The following is an 18320-nucleotide window of genomic DNA, read 5'->3' as shown; positions in this document are numbered from 1 at the left end:
ACAGGTCCGTAGTTTGGGGATCTTATTAGATCCGCTTCTATCACTCGAGGCCCAAGTAGCCTCAGTGGCACGAAATGTGTTCTACCAGCTTCGGCTGGTAGCCCAACTACGACCCTATCTGGACAGGGAGAACCTAGCCTCAGTTATTCACGCTCTGGTAACCTCTAGATTGGATTACTGTAATGCTCTCTACGTAGGGTTACCTTTGAAAACGATTCGGAAACTTCAGCTAGTGCAGAATGCCGTGGCCAGAGTTCTTACTGGGATGAAGAAATTCGACCACATAACACCTATTCTGGCCCAACTGCACTGGCTTCCAATACGTTTCTGGGCCAGATTCAAAGTGTTGGTCCTTACCTATAAAGCCCTTAATGGCACTGGACCGCAGTATCTGATGGAACGCCTCTCTCGCTATGTTCCTACCCGTTCACTCCGCTCGACGTCTAAGGCCCTTCTCCGGGTCCCAACTCATACAGAGGCCCGGAGAACAGTAACAAGATCTAGGGCCTTTTCGGTGGTGGCCCCTGAATTATGGAATGCCCTCCCAGATGAGATACGCCTGGCGCCTTCTCTGTCATATTTTCGGCGCCAGGTAAAAACCCACCTCTTCACCCAGGCATTTTAAGCTTTTTATTTTAATTTAATCTTATGTTTATTTTCTTTTACTCTGTTTTTAAATATGTTTTATAATTGTATGCGCAATACACGCTTGTATTTTAAATATTGTGGTTTTATCATGTTGTACACCGCCCTGGGAGCTGTTAGCTATAGGACGGTTTAGAAATGCAATTAAATAAATAAATAAATAAATAACTAAAAAAACTGTCCAGTTCTGTACTGTGGGAAGTTATGACTAATCTGGTACAAGACTGAAATTGGCTCTTTGAAACCAATGTATCGGGGGAGGGGGGAGATAATCAAGAACACATTAAGCTAAGCTTAATTAGTAGAAAGATTTCTGTTCAGAAGTGGTGAGAATTCTTGAAATGAAATTGGTACCATTCAAATAAAAATCCACACACAACCAGTCATGTAGTGTTATAACATTTATAAAGCTGAAGGCACATTCTTGACAAGATTATAATTGTGGCAAATCCAGCAAATGTAAAATATTATGTATTAAAAAGCTAATATTGCACAAATTGTTTTTACAATAATCTCGGGGGGTTCTGAAAATTAAAACAGAACATATAGTTAAGGCTGAGACTTCTGCTTTTTGGCCTGGAAGAAATCAAACATTGAGTTGCAGCAATGTTAGTCCTACTCAGAGTAGAGTTAATTGAAACTGATGGACCTAACCCAGGACATTACTTTCAATGGGTCTGAGTAGGACATATTTGGATGCAAACCATTGTCTGAGGCTGACAGAGATGGAACACCTCTCTAGATTCCTTGAAAATGAAATAAAATTTCAACTGAGATTGGGAAAGGCAATTCTTATTTCCACAGATTAGGCCAATAGCTATTTACAAATCTGGGCTCACACAAATTAACTATCCAGTTGTAGGTGCATAGAGACGTACTTCATGTGAGCAATGAGTCTGCTGTGGAAGTGCATTCAGTGCATTTTGTTTAGGTGATCTTGTCTCCTAGATCAGTACTGTATATTTGCAGCAGATTGCTGTAAACCAGCAATATCACCAACCCACCTCTTATCTAAAGCAGTTTTTTCATTCATCTCAAGTACTCTGTTTTTAAACCCCCCCCCCAAAAAAATGAGATGGATTTAGATTTAATTGAATAAATGCACATGCAGTGCTTTAATAAAAAGGTGGACATCCAGCTTGAAGCACAGGGAGGAAGGAGCGAGAGAGATGACTGAATCAGTATTCAATTTGCTAGCCAGTCCGTCTTATGTAACTGCAGGAAAGCAAAGCCCTGTCTTGCATGTATGTCTGTCTGGATGCACATTTTGGCTAATAATTTAAGTAAAGCAGAAGTCTTACATGAACCTAACAGTGGAAAATAGCAATAAATAAATAAATTTAAATATAAATGCATAGCTTTTTCTGCAGCCAGATTTTGATGTTTTAACACACAAATGGTAACATAGAACTCTCAATAAATGAAGTGTGCTCAAGATGGGAAACAAAGCTATTTACAGGCAGAGCACATTTTTATATGAACAACATACATTCAAGACAGTAAAGCAATTTTGGTTCTTTGAATTAAAGCCAAGTATAAAATATTATTCACAATGTATGATGATGAACATTCTAAAAAGGTTAGCAAATCACATAAAGTTATACAACATAGAAATGGAATGGGAGGGGATTTTCTTTGCAGGGAGGAGATTTTCTGCACTGGGGTATACAATTCTGAATTTCAAATCAACTGGTAAATGTTCAGATTGTACGCCACATTTCTCAGTTCAGCCGACTAAAATGAGGCACACTTCATCAATGCCATGTGAATGAGTAATATAATTTGACAGCCTAAATCCAGTAAATACTTGATCAAAAGATTTCAGGGTTTTTTTTACAAAGGGGAAAGTGCATAATCGTTTTTACCAATTTTTATTAGCCTCAAACAATACAAACATCCACCCCCGCGGGGTCTGAGGGTCACAGAGCTGACTGACTGCAGCATTCCATATGGCAGCTCACTACTTTCTGCACTTGGCTAAGCCCATTTCAGCACAAGCATTTGCCCTGTAATCCTTGTTCCAGAAGGAAAAGCTCCAACACATCCCCTAGAATCAAGCTATCTAATAGGTAACAAATATGAACTGAAATCGAGCTACCATATGAGTAAAATTCCCATGAGGTGCCAGGCCAGGAGGCCGATGGCCCTTTATTTCAATGTTGGCTGCAAAGTATGCTGCAGGCAGGTGAGGCAGATGCTTATGTAGGACAGGTAAAAGGTGTCCCAACTTACACGCCATTTAAAGTATTTGTCCTCAGAGGGAAGCCATCGCTGGCCCCTGCTCTAGCTGATTCTAACAGAAAGGGTCCCTAAAATATCCTTAAGTGAAAAATTGTATTCTATTTCAAAAGAATATTTAAAGCATGATTTACTGGGGGAATATAACTTCCAAGGTCAGAACTGTGAGATGGAGAAATGTTATTTGCTTCCAGGATTTCTGTTTCATGGAGATCAAAAGTGGGAAAGCATTTTGTAAACAAAAAAATCTCAAAGCCTTTCCATCTTGATTGTAATTACTTGTTGTGGAATTTTAAAAAATTGTCTGCAACATGATAGTAAAGATATTTCAACAATCATTCTAGCCACTGTTGTGGTTCCACTATATGGTTCCACAGTCATCAAAGCTGCACTCTTAGAAACATTTTCAGTTTGAACATTTTAAGACAACACAATTTACCTACTTATATGTTTTTCTAAGAGTTGCCAGGCATTAGCAATTTCTCATAAGAACATGATAAAATGCACAAGCTGTTTGCTAAAAGGCACAGGGCACTCGAGCCAGTCGCCTGATGGCTAACGCAGACCCAGCACTGGCCTCCAACATGCCAGGGAGTGGGGGGGGGGAGCCAACAGGAGGGGGTATTTAACTATTAGTCTTCCCCTGCAGCCAGCCCCCTATTCTCTTTTCTGGTAAACCCAGACTCTTGAGTCACACTGAGGCCGGAGAGCGGGAGAGAGTGGCCAGGAGTTGAGTGGTAATGAAAAGGAGTAGGTGGAAACAGATTAAGCCAATGTTCCTTGCACCTGGGACAGACCTGTCTGGTGTGTGTGTGCTGCAGAGAGTGATAAGATCCTGAGTCAGATCATGTCTTACTTCCCTGGCAGTGAATTTTCACTGATCCACATGGTGCCTGCACTTTTAGTGTGTCATCATGACTTCAGGGAAACAGGCTTCAAAGAGATGCAGTTTGGCCTACTTTCCCCCCACGTATGGCTTTAGGAGGAGAATGAAGGATGACTAAAATTGGTGCATCAACATACCTACACAGTTTAACAACAAAAGCCCTGGTATTTCCTGAATGTTGGTCCTCTCTCACTACTTTAAATACTATAAACAAAAAATAATGCTTCCATCATCCGGTTAAAAAACTCTACAATGTACTCCTTCAACTACTGTTTAAAAATCAATAAGACAAGTTTTTACAATAAAGGATTAAAATCTAGACTCTTCTGATCTGCAAACCTGTTGAGAAATGTGGGCGTGCCAAGTACCAATTTCTCTCCGTGGAGGGCATTTACATTTTTTCTAAAATTTCATAATATAACAAATAATGCTGCACTTTGCATAGAGGGGTCTGGACCCTGTGCTTTGGCTTAGCACAGCCTTCCCCAACTTTATGCCATCAAGATGTTTTGGACTACCACTTCCACCAGCCCCAACCAGCAGGCCATGCCACTTAACTGCAGGAGTAGCTTTGCAATAATTGGGACAATTTTGAGTTCATCAACATGAAAAGTAAAATAAAAACATGACTTTCCAAGATTTCTTGAGATTGTCAGAGTGAATAAAGAAAGCTCAGGATTGCTTTTTATAAAAAGACACTCAAAGTGCAAGAAGGGAGGCAACCTGAAATTGTTGGAGGAGGCACATCCTTTAACTCTGAACTCTCAAACATATATCTACTGACCAGCCTGCATCTCAGATCACATCTTTACAATGTTTCAGAGACGTAGATCTGTTTCTCCAGAAGTAAGAAAAAGTAGCATGAGACATAGCTCTGACACCTCACTTTTTTATGTGGTAGAGGCTGTGGAAAAAGTGGATCTTCTGAACTCACTGTATATATTTGAGAGTGCCCTTCTCACTAACAGCCTCAGAGGGGTGTATGGAGAGTCTATAGTTCTGCAAGGGGGTGGGGAGGAGAAACAAATAATGGGAACTTTTTTTTTCAAATCATGGGAAAACCTGTGATGTGGCATTTTCTAAAGCATGACATTTTATATGTAGCAAATTATGAAGGTAAGAAAACCAAGACTGTTCCAGAATAAGGCACATCTGGTTTGCAAAAAATGTCATAGTTTCTAGTTGCAATTCTATCTGCACTCATTCACACTCTAAAAAAAGGGCACACTACATGCAAAGAAGTGGCCTAGAACCCATGTGCTGGTGACTCTCTTTCCATGATCCCAGCAACTCAGTGCTATTGCTCTGCATTTGACTTCCTGTGCATGCTCTGGCTTGGACTGCTGATCTTGGGTGGGCTCTGGCTTGTTAATGGCAAAGTCGTACAGCAACTACCTACCTCTGAGTTTGAAGTGAATATATTTGGGGGGGAGGGAGGGAATTGCCCTGTTCAGCTGAGTAAGTAAAACACGATTCAACCTATTCAAGGCCCAGCTCAGCAGGCCAGTCTCCAGAGCAGATCAGTGCAGGAAGACAGTCCAAGTCCTCCATCCAAAGCAGCTCTCAGAGAACTGTGTCATCTTCCTCCCGGGAGTCCCCAACTAGGAGGGAGTGCTTATCTGGCTCACTGAGAACGATGCTGCTGAGGGATCGCTTGTCAGAGAAGAGGGAATTGATCGAGGCTCGGCTGTAATTGACAATTCGGTCCACGAGGGTCAGTTTTGGGGATCTTGGCCCAGTTTCATCAATTCCAATGTGGACACTGATATCTGAAGGGCTCTTCTGCCTCATCTGGCTGTGGGCATGGCGTTCATATTTCTCATAGGAAGGTTTCTTGTAGCTAAAGGAGGGGAAAATACACACATAAAAATATGTTCTATATCTCTTTGAAACACCTGGTTACATTTTAATTGGTTATATATCTGGTTGCAATTTAAACAATCAGTTAATATTAGTCATCTGCCTATGGCCATACTACCCTGAAGATGCCCAATCTCATCTGATCCTTGAAGCCAAGCAGGGTCAGGCCTCATTAGTACTTGGATGGGAGACCACCTGGGAATACCAGGTGCCATAGACTTAAGAGGAAGGCAACGGTAATCCACCTCTGAATACCTCTTACCATGAAAACCCTATGAATACATCCAAAAAAGATTCACAGGGTCGCCATAAGTCGTAATCGACTTGAAGGCATACCACAACAGTAGTCATCTAAAAAGGTGCCCAAATTAATTGGCTGCAGACATTAAAAAAATGATTCTTATAAAAATGGGAGACTGCAAGAGAGGCATTCCCCCCTGCCCAATTTCTTCAGAGAGAATGCCTCTCCCTCTCTCCTAAGATATCATCTGATATGACAAACATGCTTGATCGAAAAGCAAAGTGCGCCTTTCGTTGTGGAACCACTGTTTGGCCTATATGCAAGTTTAATAAATTCATTAACTAAAGAGCTGAAGAGCTAATCAATGGTGATGTCTTTAACTGGATGACAGCCACAGTTTGAAATAGAGATGCAGTGAAAGGACTGAATGAGGAAGGTGAGCACGCACATAGTCACAAGTGGACTTCCCCAAGCTTCTGCACGGAGGGATACAGAATCAGAGCAGCTGCCCCCAAATGCCCCTTAACTCAAGGCTGTCCTCACAACTGCCACCCGCTGCGTCCATTGCTTCTCCTCACACACCCTTCCGCTGCCAGAGTTCTGCCCTGACTTGCTCCAGAGGCCCCCGGTGCCTGGCCACAGCGTCTTCCACAACCAGGCCTGTAGGCAGACCAGGCTGTGGAGAGAGTTCTCTAGTCTGCCTGTGATCTCTTTTTGGAAAGGGAGGAATTCCTAACTAGGGGGGAAGAGAGGATACAAAGTTTCCTCCTCTCAAAAAGCTGCCGGGGGGGAGAGGGAGGGAGAAGAGGAGGACAAATTGGGAAAGTGAAAGCCAAGTGAAAGCCAAGTGAAAGCAACTAACAGTATTTGTCCATCTGGATAGACCACTGGGTTCAAACCCCAGTTTAACCGAGCATCAACTCAGTGATTAGACTCACAAGCTCAATTTGTAGTAACTGCAAAAACAGATACTCTCTGCATAGATTTATGATGAAGCTAAATGAGATAGTGACACACATACAACGTATTAAAAATGCATTATATAAAGCTCAGTGCTTTGGACAGCAGTTCAGGAGTTCTTCTGGAAAAGGGTGGATGCAGGGAAGCCCTGCCTAGATTTTCAAAAGGTAGGAGAGCGCCCAGATTGCTGGTCCTCCCCTTTTAAGAGCAAAGGAGTTTTCTTGAAATCCAACCATGGAAAGCTACACGTTGTGAAAGGGACAGCAAGAGATGAAAAGTGCTTACAATTTTAGCAGCAGTGAAGACAACACAACAGAAACTGAAGAAGCCGCCATTGCTGCCGAGCCCATCCAAGGCTGCAGAACCAAACCAACTGGAAGGAAGATGCCTAGAAAAGAAATTGGAAATAAATCAAGGGAATGTTAAACATTGAACCCACAAACATGATTGAAAAATGTAAAAAAAACCCAAAGCGTGTTAAATGAAGCAGAGATGAAGGCAAAATGCAAATATAAGATGGGAAGATTTATGGCGTTACAGAGGACGACTTAGCGAGAGTGTCAACTGCGTAATTCTGTAGCAAAATATGTCTTGAAAAACAGTCTGGAAACTACCTTGCCCAAAACAAGGCCAGTCTTGACCATGTTAGTCCTGTGCTTCATCAGCAGCACTCTTACCTGCTTCCAGAACTTGTGCCAGTTTCAACCGTTAAACCTATAAATGGCTTGGGACCAGGTTACCTGAAAAGGCCATCTTCTCCCATATGTACCTACCCATATCTTAAGATCCTCTTCAGAGGCTCAGCTCTGGGGGACCCTGACAAATGAAGTGAGCCAGTGAATGAAGGGAGAGGTGAAGGAGGCTTGCCTGCCACCATGTTAGTGGTCCTTCTGGTGTCATGTAAAGACCCTTCTGTTTGCCCAGGCCTTCTAAACAACTTATGCAGCCTGGGCCTCTACATTTTAAAATCTGTGTTTTTAATGCTGAGGGTATCGTATTTCATTTTATGTTTTATTTCAGTGGTCCCCAAACTGTTTTCCTCACAGACCACTTGAAAACTGATGATGGTCTTGGTGGACAACTTAATGATCTTTCTGCCTGTTGTAGCAACTGTAATGTGCTGTGCTGGATGCTGTGTGGTTTTGAATTGTATTATTGTTGCTTGTTTTATTTCTCATGTTGTATTTTATTGTACTACAATCTGCATTCTGTAGAATTCAAGTTGTTAATACAATAAAATACAAAGTAAGAAATAAAAGCGGCAACAAAAACACAGTCAAAATCAATATAAATATCACCAGAATGAAGCTAACGGAACACTGGTGCTCTATGGACCACCTGGTTATTTTATGTTTACATTTTTTTTATTATTGTAAGCCATTCACAGATTTTTGCGTTATGTGGCAGCATAAAGTAAGTAATCTACTCCATTTTGTGTTGCTTGACTCAGAAATCTTCTCTTCTTTTCTACCCAATATAACTTGCACTTAACTAAGAGCTAGCTGCAGCTAATCCCAAAACATTAATGTATGTTTTCCTGTGCAACCTGCTTGTATCAACTGCAGCTTTCTTCTCTCACACATAAGCCTTTTCCTAAGGAATCATTTACAAATACTATATTCACAAACAACATTCTATGGCAGAAAAAACTATCTAATATTATGCACATTGTCAAGGCCAAAGAGAATTACATACCAGCAGCTATAGGAACTCCAACAAGATTGTAAATGAGGGCAAAGACAAAGTTGATTCGTATCCTTTTAACAGTCTTCCGTGATAAATCTATACTTGCCACCACATCCAGCAAATCATTCTGCCAAGTAATTATTTAGAAGACAGTGAATGAAAGCAGCAATTTATGTACATATACATTTTATTTGCTTGTTTGTTATTGCACTCATATCCCACCTTTCCTCCAAGGAGCTCAAGGTGGGGCACGTCATTCTTGCCCTCTCCTTATTATCACAGGTAGGTTAGGCTGAGAGATCGTGACTGGCCCAAGGTCAGTTGGGGAGCTTCATGCCTGCGTGGGGATTTAAACCTTGGTCTCCCAAGGCCCTTATCCGACACTCTAGCCACTACACCACTCTGGTTTACCACATTAGTGCCTCCCTTGTGCAGGGTCTTCAGCTCAGTCCCATCACTTACCCTAATCAAAACCACGTCTGCTGCTTCAATGGCGACGTCTGTGCCTGTGCCAATGGCAATTCCAACGTTAGCCATGGCAAGAGCAGGGGAATCATTGATCCCATCCCCCACCATTGCTACCCGTTTCCCTGCCTCCTGCAGTTGTTTCACTTTGGCAACCTTGTGGGAGGGAAGCACTTCAGCAAACACCTTAGTGATGCCAACCTAAAAAGGAAAAAGGAAAGGAAGATTGCCAAAAGATTTCCCCAGGCACAATAAAGCTGCAACAGTTAAGAATGGTGAGTCAAGGCTATTAAAAGTTCCATAAAAAAACACCCTTATCTTTCAAAAGCATTTCCTCAACGATCAGTGGCATTTGTAACGAAGACTGAAGTATTATTTAACTGATGCTCAGAGGACTAAATATGTATACTATACAATTCTACTGCATTTTAAAAGTTGGAAAAATTTGGTCATTGTAGGTGCTAGGAAATTACCTGTAGCAAGATAGGCTAACACAAAATATATAGCAGCCTACCTGAGAGGCAATAGACCTAGCTGTTTTGCTGTTATCACCAGTCATCAGAACGACTTCTAAGCCCATAGCCTCCAAAGTACGAACTGCCAGCTCTGCTTCAGGTTTCACAGTATCAGCAATAGCTACCAAGCCACAGAGTTCTCCTAGACAGACGTGAACACGTTTCCATTAATCATCATCTCTGCTTTCTGAAGGGCACAGAAAGCCTCTTCTAAAAGATGCTGCCTTTCCTTCATTGCCTTTCTTCCTCCAAACATGTGGCATTGCACAAATTTGAAGATGTGCTGCTGTTCTCACTTTCCAGGTTAGTGATAAAGGTTTTCTGGGGGGAAAGAGATTCTAGAAAATTTCCCAGTGACCTAAATTTACTGACATTTAGACTTTTATGTTTAGTAGAAAAAAACTGTAAAGTGTGCCACATTATGCACTCACTCTCCCACCCTTCCTCTAGATAGACAGATCTCACAAAAGATTTCCAATAGCCAAGAGTATTTGACCTCAAATACCTGATTGGGGGGAATCGATAAAGCACACAAAGTGTGGTTTAAATGTTATATGCAAAAGAATTCAAAGCTTTACTTACTTGGAAAATATTTTATAGAAGTTAACTGAACTGAATATATGCCTTCCTTTTACAGAGGAACGTGGGTTCCGCCCATAGCTTAGGTGAATGTCGGAAAGGGAGGGGGAAGTGGAAACTGAGGAGGCAGTGTGGAGATTTATGTGGACTAAAAGGTAAAGGAGTCCCCGCACTTGTAGTGCGAGTCGTTTCCGACTCTTAGGGTGACGTCTTGCGACGTTTACTAGGCAGACCGTATATATGGGGTGGGATTGCCAGTTCCTTCCCCGGTCTTTCTTTACCCCCCAGCGTATGCCGGGTACTCATTTTACCGACCACGGATGGATGGAAGGCTGAGTGGACCTCGACCCCTTTTACCGGAGATTCGACTTCCTCCTTCCATTGGAATCGAACTCTGGCCGTGAGCAGAGCTTCGGCTGTGTTACCGCCGCTTACCACTCTGCACCACGGAGGATCTTGTATGTGGACTAAACTTCCATATAAATATATCTGCAGCAACAAAGGAACTGATGTTAAAGGTGTTCAAAAATGGTATTTAACCCCTGTAAAGTTATCCTATATCGCTAAGACTGTCCTCTACTCTCTGCTGGAGGAGTTGCACTGAGAAAGGCTCTTTCACACATTTGTGGTGGACCTGTATTGAATTTATTAAGTTCTAGGAATCAGCATTTTCAGAAATGGAAAAGGTTATAAATCAAATCCGGTATGGGCTCTACTGAATTTATTTCTGAATGAAAATTGGGCCCTAAAGGATAAGCAGTTGATTAGTTTTATGTTAGTTGCAGCCCGGTCTCTTACTGCTGGATTTTGGAAGGACTTGAAGGGTATCTCCATCCTCTTGTGGTACAATAAAATTTGGCAGTTAGCATTAACAGAAAAACTTACACAAAGTATAAAGATTGCAAAAGGTAGGAAACAAAAAATGGTGAAGTTTTATTTCCTACCCTAATGAGGCAGACAGCAATGTAAAGGTTTCCCAGGTTTCCCACAATTTATGGATTTTGTAAAGGTGAATAATTTTTTTTGGTACTATATCCTTTTTCTTTGTATCTAGGTGCAGAAAATTTTGTATTTTCCCATATACTTTTGTGGGTTCTCAATATGCAGTTAAGATATTCCTAATTTCCACTTTTTGTACCATATTGTTTTGGTTGTTTTTTTATTATTAAAAATAGTAATTAATAAACTAATTAATTTTATGAAAATGTATCTTGAAAAGCCTTTCCAGTGCATCACACCCGAAATCCAGTCCCCAGATCAAGCAACAAGCTTACCATCTGCAGCCACAAGAACCGCAGTGCGACCTCGACGTTCATGGTCCATCATGGCATTATCAACATCATTTTTGACAAGCAGACCATTTCTGGACATCCACTCCCGGTTTCCAATTAGAACAGAATACTTGTGAGTACTCCGTGTGGCTGGAAGGAAAATATTATTGCCATTTCCAAAAAAAAAAAGTGACCAATTAAACAACATGCATCAGCAGTGGTGTCTGTTAAGTTTGCACAAGCCTTCATTCACAGCTAGGTGAACTACAGGGCATATGGTTAGAACTATCCAGATCATGCACTCGAGCAACAATGGGCTCACAGCCAAGCTATATGAGTAGAAGAGTCATGTGGTGCAGCTCTGATTGGCCTGCACTGCTTCAAGCTGTAGGTGGGGAAAAACTGCACGTCTCGATGTGCTCCTGATGGGTTCTACCCTTTATCTTGTCAAGGTGGTCTCCCATGTGTAAGACGTTTAGCGGGGATGGGGGGATTCAGATACACATCCCTCCTTATCTCCAGTATGAAGCCATGCAGTCCAGTAAGAACTGCAGCATAGGATTCTCCCACATGAATGCCTGGGCTCTTATGCAAAGTCAATCCAATTGCATTTAAACATTTATTTGAAAATAAATAAATTGTTAAAAGACAGTGGAGAAGGGGGAATAGCTGGCTAGTAGATTAAAGTGGGATAAACAAGACAAAAAGATGGGGAGGCAGAGCTCTGAGTAAGACATAATACTAAAACCTTCCTCTTTCAACAAGCCTTTTAAGTGGAGACCTTATCTCAGACTGTGTTGGAATTGCTTTTTAAGATGTTTTTAAAGCTTTTTTAAAAAAGATGTTTTTAAAGATGTTTTGTTTTAATATATTTTAAAGTATGTTTTTATGATGTTTCAGAGTGTTTTTAGTGTTTTTGATTGCTGCCCTGGGCTCCTACTGGAAGGGAGGATGGGATATAAATTTAACAAATAAACGATAAATAAAAAAAATAAAACTCCAGTGAGCTTTGGGCTTGCATTCTCCCCCATATCACTCTCCTCCCCCTCACAATGCTAAGCGTGGCAACTGAAAGCTTCCAGTTCTGAGCAGACAACATTTCCTATTACATACAGTTTATACAAAACCAAAAGCAGAAGCTTTCAGTTGTGCTTGGAGGAGGTGAATGGGGAGTATATGTACTCAAGGCTCACTACAGCTCATTCCTGTAACAATAAACCAAGGTTACATAGGAAGTGGGCCAGTAAGCCATAAAGCATATAAAGAAAAACCTTTGTTCTCTTGGGCAGATATTTTACTCAGAAGTAAACGAGACACGAAATCCCCTTTACATTCTACTGCTTGGCTTGCAGGGGGTTACATACTGTAGAATATACGGTGATGTTTGATGCACAAAGAGATACACAGAATATGCCTAGCTCCATCTTTAGTCATTTAAATGCTTGCATAGAAAGCAGGGTTCTTGTTGTTGCAACACCATGGCTTCCCCCCCCCAAGTTCTTGATATTGAACTGAGAATGAGCACAAGAATACTGCTGTGTGTATGCAACCAGCGCTGCTTAATCTGGTTTATAAAGGTTGATAACACCCTTATTAGCAGAAGTCCAAACAAGACTTCTGCTTGCATGAAGCACATTTTACAGGCTCATCCCAACTTACTTGGCAACTGCTCATCAATAATCAAGGCAGGCTGCAACAGTTCCTCAGTCTTCTCATCCATTTGCACAAGGGCTGCATTTCTGACATTGTTCTCTTCAATTGTCTCACTCCTGCTGTACAGCAGGGCTTCAATATTAGAGATTTTACAGCTAATGCCACAGCCGGGGACTACTTGAAAATCAGTACATGTTCCAAGGGTGTCTGTGTCCAATTCCTAAAGAGAAGACAAAGTCAGATAGTGCTTGGGATTCAGCAAACCCAAAATGGACTTTAAACCACCACCACCCCCAACACATCTAAATTGAGGGAATAAAATACAAAGGTGCTTAAGACTAAAGATGCATTATCAAATATTAACAAGCCTAGGCTACATGTAAATAAAGAGGCACTTCAGAATGCCGTATGTTTCTAGACAATTCAAAATTAAGCACAGATATATTAATTTTAATTCTAAGTACACAAAAACATGCAATTGTAAAATGCCTCTTTGCAGTCCTCATTTATTTACATTTTTACCCTAACCCATCATCCAAGCAGCACAATGTGGCACCCATGGTTCTCTCCCCCCGCCCCAAGGTTACCTTCATTATCATCCTATGGGGTAGATTAGGCTAAGAGAGAGTGACTGGCTCAAGGTAACCAAGCAGGTTTCATGCCTGAGTGGAGATTTGAACCTGGGTGGCCCCAGTTCGAGTCGGACAAATTAACCACTAGACTTAACACCAGAGAGAGAGAACATACCTCTGCAGGCTAGAGTACTGCAACTGTTCCTACCCTGTAGCACAAGAGTTAACAGCATGCGATGAACTTAAAGTTCCATGCACTTAACTCCCAACTCATGAATTCCACAGAGAAAGCTGGCCATACACCCAGGTGGCAACAAGAATTTTACCATGTCACTAAATTTCTGATTAGGTGTGGATAGGTAGCAAATGTTATCTCACTGCATGGCAGGACAGTACAGACAACAAAATTCCCAAATGGCTATATGCCCACCAGTTTAGTTGGCAAATGAATTTCTTGATTCAACCTCTTAAGTACATGAAATATTTGCTCCTCTACCTGTTTGCAGTATTTTGTAATAGCTGCTCCCAGAGGGTGCTCACTGTTGCTCTCTGCGGTTCCTATTAGTGCCAAAATCTTATTGCGCGGCATCCAGTTACTCTCCACTAGCATCTTCACCTGCATCACCACTGGAGTCCCATGGGTGATGGTCCCTGTCTTATCAAACACCACAACTCTAACCTGCAAAAAGATACACACCACATTACTTAGAGGTCAAGAACTTTTCTGTTCCTTTCCTGTTCTTTTTTTGCAGAATATATTCAAAGCTTTGGACAAAAAGACACGTTCCTAAGAGGAACTGACTATCTGTGGCCAAACTGAAACGGGAAGTTCAACTGCTTACCTTGTGCGCCATCTCCAAGGGTTCTCCACCTTTGATCAAGATGCCATTTTGTGCTCCTACCCCAGTGCCCACCATCACAGCTGTCGGGGTTGCTAATCCCAAAGAACAAGGGCAAGCAATACAGAGCACGGTGATGGAGGCTTGGAACGCAAAGCGGATTATCACTTCAGCGTTGGAAATGCTCTTGTTGTATCCCTGTTGACAAAAAAGTAGCTTAGGTATGAACAGGAGTTATTCACAAGGCAAAAGGGTAAGACCACTTCAGCCCAATTCTGACATTACAGCAAAACACGGCTAGAGAAGTTTGAATGTGGTTAGAATAATACCTGAATTAACAAATCAGTGTGCATATGGCTGGCAAACAAGAAAAATAACATGAAATGAAGTCTGTTTGCAGGCTGTGATTTGTCTCAGTGCACAGTCTGAAGCTAAGTAGGCCTAAGTCTGGTCAGGGCCTGGATGGAATATCTCCTGGGGACCATATATATGCTGCCATAGGTTTCATGATGGAAGAAAGGCAGAATATAATTGTAAGGGAATAACTATATACTTTTGGTATGATGTCAGAACTGACAAACCATAGAGAAGGGATGGGGAACCTTTTGGCTCTGGGGGCCAGATCTTCATCTGCTCCCACCCTTTGGGCAAACTCTGACAGGTAGGCAGGGCAATCCACCTGTCAATCACACCTCACTATGACATTATATGATTATCAGGTGAGCTGTCCCACCCACACCTCAACATCCCTTGCATCCCTTACAAAGCCAGCCCTGCACTGATTCTTTCAACCTGTGTGCAACAAGAGCAAGCACACCCAGTTATTTTCTCCACTGCTGGCAATGGAGCAGACCCTACCAGTTCTGCCAGGGGCTGCTCCGTCATGCAGCGATGAAGAAACAGGCACTCGCTTTGCAGTGCTCTTTGAAGCAGTCTCCCTCCCTTTCAAGATCCATCTTCCCCACTCCTGCCAGAGCAGAACAATTGTTCTACTTTCACAGGTTGCTTCCCTATTTAGACAGAGATGAATCTATGAAACAGAGAACAGAAAACAAAGAACAGACCAATAGTGTTAAATCATGCTTTGCTGTTGTACGTTACTGCACACCATGGTCAAGCATGACGTCTTGAATTGAGCCTATATCACAAAATGCATCAATGATTTTTTGGAGAAAAGTGTGTGTGTGCGTGTGCATGTGTACCATCAATGCAGTATAGGATGACTAACATTAAAGCTGGAAACAGTGTGGAAGCAATACTATTTATTCACAGTTTTCAGTTTATTTGCGGATGCTGCAAAAACCCTAAGGCAGTCTTGAGGTCTGCACTGGCTCCCTAATGCCACCAGTGCTCAGTTCAAAATTTTGATGACGACGTATAAAACCCTACACAGCCTGGGTCTCACATATCTAAGAGACCACCTTCACTCAAAGACCAACCCTAAATTAATATACATAAAGGCTGCAAGAGTAGACGCTCCTCACTGGCTGGGTTCAGCTTTGGAATTTGCTTTTGAGGGAGCAATTCTAACTATGAGAAAGCCAGCCAGTGTCTTCACGGGGAGTTCACGAGCCCAAGGCTCAATGAAGCTCATCTTCATAATATTTAACCATAGTTTAGCATTACATGTGAAGCCTGCCAAAGACAATGTAGTGTGTGTCAACAGTATTTAAGGAACAAAACTCTGCAATTAAATGTATCTTTATGACAGGTCACATCTTCACAAAAAAAAATCAGAGGAAACAGTAACAGACACTTACAAGAAAATAGGTTTCCACAATTTCAAAATTGACAAATCCGATCACTATCCAGGCAAAAAGTGTTACCACAGAAACACCAACAATAAAAGGAACAAAATAACCACTAAGTTTGTCTGCAAACTGCTGAATTGGAGCCTACACCGTGGGGAGAGAAAAAGAAGAAAAATTAGTAGTCTTTTCCTAGAGTTGAGGTGATCTGAGGTTCAGTATACTGCTCACACATTTGTCTAAGTAGTGAATGCACTTTTAATAACCAACATTTTTCCACCACTGGCCTCTTTGCACCGGTCTCTCTTTCTGCAGTCACAACGTGAGGTCTTTTTGTGATGTTTTGCTGGAACAGCTTCTGAGTTACACAGACTGAATTTCTTTACAGTCTGCTTACCAACTGCCAGATCAGAGAACAAGAGACCTAGAACAGTGGAAATCTGAAGATGTCTCCATCCATCATCATCATCATCATTATTATCAGCATTAGCATTAATTGCCTGCCCTAAAAGTCCCAGGCCAGGATACAACAACCTTGAAATACAGTGTTAAAAACAACCAGAGTCACAAAATACAGTGGTCCTAAAAATACAGGTCTCAGGTATCAAAGGCCCGGGTAAAGAGATGCGTCTTCAGCATTCGCTAAATCCGTATAGTGAGGTCGCCAGACACACCTTGGTGGGGAGGGAGTTCCACAACTTAGGGGTTGCCACAAAGAATGTCCTCTGCTGAGCCACCACCCTGAGTTTCTCAAGGTGGCAGAACTACTGATCTCAACACCCGAGAAGGTCTGTAGGAAAGGAGGCGGTGTTTCACATGTTTGGGACCTAAGTTGTTTAGGGCTTTAAACTCTAGCGTGAACACCTTAAATTCGGCCCCAAAACAAATTGGCAACCAATGCAGCTATTTTAAATTAGGAGTTTTATGAGATCTAAAAGCAGCTCCATCCAATATCTGGCTGCTATATTTTGGACCAGCTGAAGTTTCCGAGTTGTCTTCAAGGGCAGCCCCACGTAGAGCACATTGCAATAATCTAATCTGGAAGAGTCCTGTGGCCAAGTCATCTCTGTTCAAAAGAGGGTGAAGCTGGAAAAAGGCACTCCTAGCCACTGAAGCCACCTGAGTGCAACCCCTTCCAGAACAGGCTGTCACTCCACTACCCAGACATGAGAACTCTGGACACATAACACCTGTCTTTTCAGGATTTAGCCTCAATTTATTGGCCCACATCCAGCTCATCACTGCCTCCAAGCACTGGTCCAGCATCTCAACTGCCTCTCCTGATTCAAATGGAACAGAGGGAGAGTTGGGTGTCACCTGCATATTGATGACACCAACTCTCCTGATGGCACCTCCCAGCAGCTTCATATAGATGTTAAAACGCAGGGGGACAAGATGGAAGCATTGGAAACACCACAGGACAACTCCCATGGAGGTATGAGCGGAACCACTGAAGCACAGTGTCCTTAAGCCTAACCTCCTTGAGGCGTTCCAAAGATGATACTATGGTCAACAGTATCAAAAGCAGCTGAGAGATCGAGAAGAATGAGCAGGGTTGCACTCCCCCTATCTTTCTCCCAGCAGATGCCAGGGTAACTAAGGCAGCTTCAGTGCTGTGACTAGGCCTGAAGCCAGACCGGAGTGGGTCCAAATAATCAGTTTTCTCCAAGCATTCTTGAAGCTGAACTGTCAACCACCTTCTTGAGCACCTTGCCCAAAAAAGGAATCTTTGCCGCTGGGTGATAGTTGTTTAACAGTTCAGGTTCCAAAGACCAATTTGGCATACTAGGTGAGGATGCAACGATGTCAAATTTAAGCCTTACATTTACTGTGTTGAATCACAGCCAAAGAAACAGGATGAAAATCTTTACTTCCTTCCTACTATTGTTTATTGAAAGTACCTTGGATGTTTGTGCTTCTTCCACAAGTTTGACAATCTGAGAGAGAGTTGTGTCACATCCAACATGGGTTGCAGAGATCAACAGTGATCCATTCTGATTAATAGAACCTGCAATGACTGTGCTGCCAGGTTTTTTGGTCACGGGCATTGCTTCGCCTGCATAAATCATCAGTAAAACATCAGAAAGGCAATTCTTGCACATTTTCCTCTCATCCCCTAGTCCTAATCCTCACCGTGCCTCTTTCTCCTCCTTCTCTCTCGC

At 42.2% G+C, this 18320-nt stretch overlaps 1 protein-coding gene and 1 pseudogene across 6 annotated transcripts in view; one reads left to right on the top strand and one right to left on the bottom strand.

Moving 5' to 3' along the window:
• Positions 1 to 1731: 1731 nt before the first annotated feature.
• The window catches only part of ATP7A (ATPase copper transporting alpha), a 52977-nt gene continuing 36388 nt past the window's right edge, over positions 1732 to 18320 (bottom strand). For all 6 annotated transcript variants that reach the window (XM_061598916.1, XM_061598918.1, XM_061598920.1 and 3 more), the window contains 11 exons: positions 18060 to 18214; positions 16171 to 16305; positions 14414 to 14608; positions 14068 to 14250; positions 13006 to 13219; positions 11350 to 11496; positions 9496 to 9638; positions 8979 to 9182; positions 8526 to 8643; positions 7116 to 7218; positions 1732 to 5609 (listed from right to left, as the gene is read on the bottom strand). In XM_061598916.1, coding sequence (XP_061454900.1) covers positions 5333 to 5609; positions 7116 to 7218; positions 8526 to 8643; positions 8979 to 9182; positions 9496 to 9638; positions 11350 to 11496; positions 13006 to 13219; positions 14068 to 14250; positions 14414 to 14608; positions 16171 to 16305; positions 18060 to 18214 — 1874 coding nt within the window. In that variant the 3' untranslated portion in view covers positions 1732 to 5332. The remainder of the gene's footprint in view (positions 5610 to 7115; positions 7219 to 8525; positions 8644 to 8978; positions 9183 to 9495; positions 9639 to 11349; positions 11497 to 13005; positions 13220 to 14067; positions 14251 to 14413; positions 14609 to 16170; positions 16306 to 18059; positions 18215 to 18320) is intronic.
• Positions 5731 to 5849, top strand: LOC133371567 (5S ribosomal RNA; annotated as a pseudogene).

This window comes from Rhineura floridana, chromosome 16 (assembly GCF_030035675.1).
Source record: "Rhineura floridana isolate rRhiFlo1 chromosome 16, rRhiFlo1.hap2, whole genome shotgun sequence".
Taxonomy (NCBI): domain Eukaryota; kingdom Metazoa; phylum Chordata; class Lepidosauria; order Squamata; family Rhineuridae; genus Rhineura; species Rhineura floridana.
The sequence above is the reverse complement of the archived record's forward strand: the minus strand, read 5'-3'. Positions and strand labels throughout refer to the sequence as shown.